At 48.7% G+C, this 7,054-nt stretch overlaps 1 protein-coding gene across 1 annotated transcript in view; it reads left to right on the plus strand.

Moving 5' to 3' along the window:
- The first annotated feature begins 2,157 nt into the window (after positions 1 to 2,157).
- LOC143104674 (LIM domain and actin-binding protein 1-like) overlaps positions 2,158 to 7,054 on the plus strand; it is a 22,034-nt gene continuing 17,137 nt past the window's right edge. The window contains exons 1-2 of the mRNA XM_076268845.1: positions 2,158 to 2,402; positions 4,585 to 5,145. Coding sequence (XP_076124960.1) covers positions 4,720 to 5,145 — 426 coding nt within the window. The 5' untranslated portion in view covers positions 2,158 to 2,402; positions 4,585 to 4,719. The remainder of the gene's footprint in view (positions 2,403 to 4,584; positions 5,146 to 7,054) is intronic.

Consider the following 7,054-nt stretch of genomic DNA (forward strand, 5'->3'; position numbering starts at 1 on the left):
AATGGGGAATCATATAAAATTTGATACGGATTTATAAGGATCATATAAAACTTTATAACTCGCATGTGATTCTCGCACTGCCCAGTCCCGTACAATTGAAACTCTGCAAACCAAAAAAGTTCAGTCGAAACCAGACACGGCCGTGGAAAAGATTGAGACTGCTAAAGCAAACGTATATGGGACTGGGCAAAGCGAGACTTCAAAATGACCCATCCTCTGCCATTTCACATTGACCATGGCACGATTACGTTTTTGGGAGCCCTGCGCCCAAACAATGCCTTGTATTGTTCATTCAGGACAAGTGTGTTCCTGTTTATGAAGCACACAGGCCTGCAGAGGGGTCTGGAGCTCTGTGATTTGCGCAAGATTTGTGAGGGCGTCCTCATATTCATCCCCCAGGCTGTGGGTGTCTGGTGTATTGTAGAGGTTACAGCACACTGCAGGGAATAATGACCAGACCGGTTTGCTCAGCGGTGGATTTTAAAGAAAGAGGCAAAAGAGTTGACGCGTTTTGTTGACCTGTCTGCAGTCTGATATCACGAAATGTAGTTTTTTCAGTGAAGAGGGATAAAAGTGAGTGAGGAAAGGCTAGGCTGTTTTTAACAATGAGGGGATGTTTGATTGTGTGGCGAAAGAAACAGATGGAAAGAGTGAAGAAATAAGGTTGGAGAAAAGAGGAAGCAGGATGAACTGACGAAAACATTGTATGACGGAGGCAAGATTCTAAATCAATGAATGTGTTGAACTGTGTGTGTGTGTGTGTGTCTGTGTGTGTGTGTGTGTGTTGTCTGTGTGTGTGTGTTGTGTGTGTGTGTGTGTTGTCTGTGTGTGTGTGTTGTCTGTGTGTGTGTTGTCTGTGTGTGTGTTGTCTGTGTGTGTGTTGTCTGTGTGTGTGTTGGCTGTGTGCGTGTTGGCTGTGTGCATGTTGTGTGTGTGTGTGTGTGTGTGAGGAAGGGAGAGAGCAGGAAAAGGACGGGGGAAAAAAGAAAATGATGTCACTCACTGTATCATCTGGTGTCAGTAGGTCAAGTGTTGAGGTTGCTTTGTCTTAAAGAGACAGCGCAGCAGATAACTGGAATACTCCGAGATCGAGACGAGGCGCTTGGCCCAGCTGAGTCACATCGGTGGACGCGGGAGTGGCTCGAGATGGGCAATGCCAGAAAAGCTTCAACTCATTGCCCTCCTGTGTTCAGCTTTCACAGTTCGTCTGTACTGATTAACTGAGCTAACGTCATGCTAAATGACCATCATGGGCTGTGTCCAAAGAGTTAGCTGTTGCAGCTTGTGAAGTTTGAGGAAATGGAAGTACTGTAACCTCCAGTCTCTCCAAAAAGTAACTTCAAAACACAAACTAGTGACTGGTAACTAACTTCATCAAAATCGAGCATAGCTAATATAGAGCAAAGCTTATTTTTAGTTGTTTTTGCCTTCTTTTCAGTCAGTGAGGAGTGTTATGTGTGCCTTCATTTTACATGGACACTGTGGCCATGGAGGCTGCAGTGTTGTATGTGGGTAATGTCTGCAGTCTGCATGCCTTTGCCCTCTATCATGAGACTGACTCAAGGGGACCCTTCAAGAACTGGAAGAGATGTGACCTTGGTGATTTTAAGGATCCTAATCATGTGTTTGGGTGAAAAATACCATCATTTCAGCACACTCTGTTTTAAGTCAGTCTTCTGTGTTTGTCAGAATTATACATGTCCATGGGAGCGAAGCGGTGCCGGTGTGGGGATAATGCCCTAGTCTGCATGCCTTTGTCGTCGGTCATGAGCTCTGACTGAGTGGGGGCAGCCTTGCGGTCTACATTGCAGTCTTGAGTGTTGAGCAGGAGAGGGTTAAACTTTTCCCCTAAATGTATCATTTCCTGCTTGCATCGAAATTTCTTTCTCTCCCTTCCAACCCCCCCTCCTGTTCCTCACCACCACTCGCTACCCTCTCCTCTGTTCGTTGTCCACTCTGCACACACCCCCCCCCCCCCCACACACACACACACACTCCACCCCCCCCCCCCAGTCCTGTGCTTCTGCTCCACACAAACTCTGTTACATTTATTTTCTTCTCCCCTCCTTGGTTTGTTCTCTCCCACTCACTCCTGTGCTCACTCCCTCTCTCTCTTACACACACACACACACACACACACACACACACACACACACACACACACACCCTCCCTCCCTCAGCCCTCTACTGGGGGTGGGCTGGTTCCTACATGTAGACTTTTTTCCCTCTCCTTGCCTGATCTGCCTAACATCTGGTGGGACTTTATCACTTCCACACTGGCCAGCACGAGGACTGCAGCAGAAAGACGGAGAAGAGACAGAGCGACCGAGAGAGAGAGAGAGAGAAAAGAAAGAGACAGAGCTCTCCACTCGCCTCACCCTGCTCTCCCTGCTCCCACACAGGTTCTCCCTTCTCCTCTGACACTTTTTTACTTCAGTCGCTCTTTCTCTCTCCTTAGAGCATTTCACTCTGAAGCTCGTGTGTGTGTGCGTGTGTGTCCGTGTGTGTGTGTGTGTGTCCGTGTCCGTGTCCCTCGGCTTCTGTCCACCTCTGTCATCCACTCGCTCTGTCTCTCTCTTCTCCTTCCTCCGTCCCCTTTAGTGCTTCTGACTGTGGTGTCCTGTTGGAGGTAGGGAGGGAGTGGGGACAGAGGGGTGTTGAGGAAACGGATGTGCTTTGGACTTGTTAAATGACCATCTGTCTATTGTTTGGATGTGAGATTGAAACCAGTGTACTTCATAGCAGCTTTTAAACTCTGCTAGCCTGTATTTCTGTGTTTGGTGATCTTGTGTTATGGTTCCTAGTGCATGGATTTGATTGTAACCATGGCTCAAGAAACATCCTGTCAAGAACTTTGGCTGAGCATGCTCAGTAACTGCCAAGAAGTATTTTTTCTTACTTGTGTCTGTGTGTCTGTGTGTGTGTGTGTGTGTGTGTGTGTGTGTGTGTAAATGAGTGAGAGGGTGTTGGCTCTGGTCAGGTTTCAGTGAGCAGTTGAGTGTAATCGAGAGTAGCTTTGTCTCTCTGATGTGGCGTCCTGTTGGTGTCATGTGTTAAAGGACCTTCTTCCCCATTAAACCGGGCCCTCAGGGCGGTCAGTTAAGAAGAAAGTAAGAGGCTTCCCCAGTTGCCATATACTATGTCAGCCATCTGGGTTACGTTGGTAGTGCAGTGTCTCGACACTTATCATGGCCTCAGAACTCTTAAGGTTAAATCAGCTGGCTTATGGAATAGGTGGAGAGAAAACATGTGGAAGAGCTTTTACTTTATGGGCCATCACAGCTCTTCCTTTGCCATGCTGTTTCAGCAGGGAGCATCTTTAATATTCTCCTGCCTTCCCTCTGGATTCCTCAGTTAACTGTTCAACACAGAAATGTGTGGAACTGCACTGAAGCCAAAAGCAAGGTTCACTTAGGTATACTGTGTTGATTTTCACTGTCATTTAAATGTGAGTTTTGGAGCAGTATGTCCAATTGAACATTGGCATGGCTCACTGACCAGTGGCACTGTGATAATGTCTGACTAATCGATCAATGACGAATCAATATGAAATCATGTTTGGTCTGTCTCATCACATTATGTCTATTGCCGTTGCCGCAGGTTGTCTGGCAGCCATATTCAACAGCGATATTGTTCTCATGCATTTCTGAGCTTCCTCGTTCTGAATGAATGGCACAAGGCAGAAGCAGAATAATGGCCTCTTCTATTCTCCGCTTGCGGTAAACACGCCGTGACGTTGTTGAGCAATGCGTCCGCGTGTCAAGTCCTGTTCCGCTGGCGCGAGCCAGCGCTCTCTGTACGCCTGGCTCGGGCTTGCAACCGCTGCACGGCCCTGGGCTACTTTCCCCCCCTGCCGCGGGACAACTAATCTTTATCCCTGGGTTGACCCCAGACGATACAAGGCAGACAGACAGAAAGACATCGAGGCTGCCGCCTGTGCCGAGCATCTTTTCCAAGTTGTGGACTCCCCCTGGACCGACCGTCAGCCACGGCTGTCCAGCTTTCCCTATCCCTGCCTGCCAAACAGTGCTGTGCATCTGTTGACTGCAGATGGGCCGGTAGTCCTCTTGACCGGGGCCCAAGTCTGTGGAGTGATGTACTGCACGCAGGGGTTTTCTGGGACAGCAGTGGCCTCCTGACATGCTGACGTGTACTCACTGTAAGATTGTAATGGCAGGATCCCGTTGTGCAGAGCTTTCGTTGTGGTTCATTTTTGTTTTTTTATATCTGTCGTATGCCTTTGAAAGTTTTAGTGTTTTTGTTACAAACATTGTAAATGATCTCCCTATCTTTACCTCTGTCTGTGCTTGTCCATGGTATGCAGAGAGAAGTGGTTTGTCAGAAATGCAGTGAGGAACATAAACAACTCTGGAAGTCTGCTTGTCCTGACAGGGACAGATTTGAATTTCACTGCTTTTAGAATAGTTATTCAAATATCTCTTTGCATCCCTCTCTCTCTCTCACTCTCACTCTCTCTCTCTCTCTCTCTCTCTCTCTCTCTCTCTCTCTCTCTCTCTCTCTTTCTCTTTCTCTCTCTCTCCCCTCCTCTCCCCTCCCTCTCTCTTCCTTTCTTTCTCCCCCCAGCAGCCCGAGAGCCGGCCCTCCACCCTACGTTCGGGGAACCTGAGCGTGCTCAAGAAGCGCTGGGAGCAGTCCCGCCAGCAGGAGGCGTCGTCCACTCCGCCTGCCACCACCGCTGCGCCCGCATCCGCGCCCCGCATGCGTCTCGTGTCCACGGAGACCGCCCAGTCCAAACCAGGCCCCTCCGCCCAGGCTGAGCCAGCGCCCCCGGCGGCCAAACTCCCAGCGTCCTCCGTGTCGTCCGCTGCAGAGCAACCCCGTCAGAGCAGCCTCAGGCGGTCCTACTCCCTCAGGACCCCACCCAGGGCGGAGAAAAAGGAGGAGAAGACAGGAGGAACAGCAGCAGCAGGAGGAGCACAAGGAGCCAGTGGAGGAGCGTCAGGTGGAGGGAGCAGAGTGATGGAGCGCGCCGTGGAGAGGCAGTTTGAGGAGGTGCCAGAGGAGCAGGAGGAGAGGAGTGGAGGAGGAGGTGGAGACTCGTGTTCTAGCCCCGTCAGCCCTCTGGAGAAGCCCAGCATCCCACTGGGCAACCTGAAGAAGATGTTTGAGAAAGGGGAGAGCAAGGTGAGGGAGTCGTGTGTGTGTGTGTGTGTGTGTGTGTGTGTGTGTGTGTGTCTGCGTGCTTGTGTGTACTTATGCAGGCTTACACATGTTCACTCACATACACACACACACACACACACACACACACACACACTGCTGTATGTGTCCCAGTGAAGCCTGAAGATGTTTAAAATGGGGGAGAATAATGTGATTGATGTCTCAGATGTTTGTACACGCACACACACACACACTCACATACTCACACACACAGTCAATTGCTGATTATAGAACAGCTGGGAAAGCAAAGCCAGAGACAGTTAACTCTGTTGAGATTCTCCCCCTCCTTCCCTGGATCTTTGCCGCTTTGTATCTCTCGTTTGTCCTCCTGCCTCTCGTACTCCTCTCTTCCATCGTCACTCTTTCCATTGGGTCATTTTTACCCAGCCTCCTCCTTGCCTCCTCTCCCATTCAGTGCTCAGTGAGGTGTAGAGGTGTGGGTCTGTTATTTGCTAGGGCTCAGTGGTCCGGCAGCGTGATGTTTTCTGTGCTTTGCCTGTGAGAGGGAAGTCATGCTGGAAGTCATATGCTTTTGTACCTTGTGCACATTCCCTCGGAAGTCTGCTTTCCCAAAAGATTGTCCTGTCCTGTTCATTACACTTCAGTTCATGTGAACATAGAACGCCTACACACACACACACTCACACTCTCACACACACACTGTGCGTCCTTTCTGACTCCATCTTCCTCCCTCTCCAGACGAGTTTTATTTATTTAACCTTTATTTTACCAGGAAGGTCCCAATGCACAATTCTAAATAACAAAATGAAAAGCAAGTAATGGAAACACCTGATTTTCAGGAACCCCTCCCCCCCCAACACACACACACGCACACAAATATCACAAAAATGTATACACAAGTATGAGAATGCTTTAAATACATATTTAGCAAAAATATATATATTGTAAAATAGAAACACATTTTTTGCCATTTTGCCATTTATTGAGTTACATGACTATATACATCAAACAGGTGGCTTGCTTTGTGTGGTTTTCTGAAAACATAGACTTATTTGTACAGTTGTTTCAATATGAAGATATCAAAGACAATGCAAGCGTTTAGAATGATAATTGTGGACCATACCCTCCCAATACCCATACCCTTCAACTTATTGAGTTTTTTTTTTTTTTTTTTTTTCTTAAATCCTCACACATGAACTCTCTATCTCTCTCTTTCTCCTTTTTTTCATGTCCTCAGACACACACACAAAAACACACACACACACACACATAGAAGCTGCCCAGATAAGGTGCTGCAGTACCACAGGAGCAGGGTACTGGCAGACCCAGAGGTATCAAAGAGGGCGACCTGGGTTGTTTATGATCCTCCTCCTCCTCTGCCTTAATGAACAGCCACAGCCCGGCCCATCCCTCAGCATTCCTCCTCTCCGTATCTCTTACCTTCTCTTCTTCTCTTCTGCTCTTTGCTATCCCTTTTCTCCCCCTGTCCAGCTCCATCACTCTGTATCTACCTCTGCCCTCTTCTTCTCTGTGTCTCACTCTGAGAGAGGGAGAGAGGGAAAGAAACGTATTCTTCAGTCGGACAGTTTTTTTTTTCTCATCCATCTTGTTTCTCGCTTTTTACCCCCCCCCCCCATTCCCCTCTCCTCCTTTCTTTTCTTGTCCTCTCTTCTCTCCCCTCCGTACTCGAGGTCAGGAATGTGTATTCCCATGAGCGTCCACCTTTGGAATGTCTGCTACCCCAGCCCTTCCAAATCAAGCAGAGATGCTCTAAAGCGGTGGCGCTTTGGAACGCCGTCTGCCAGCTCATTAAGGCTCTGGCCCCTGATTTAGCCGTTCATTTCTGGAATTACCTCAGGGGTCAGGGCAGCCTAGTGCGCTGCTCTCTTCACACAGTGCAACAGCAGCAAGC

The sequence above is a fragment of the Alosa pseudoharengus genome, unplaced genomic scaffold (genome assembly GCF_046254945.1).
Source record: "Alosa pseudoharengus isolate Yale_2024_CS ecotype anadromous, Long Island Sound unplaced genomic scaffold, YU_APseudo_1.1 YU_APseudo_1.1_scf_5, whole genome shotgun sequence".
Classification (NCBI taxonomy): Eukaryota; Metazoa; Chordata; class Actinopteri; order Clupeiformes; family Clupeidae; genus Alosa; species Alosa pseudoharengus.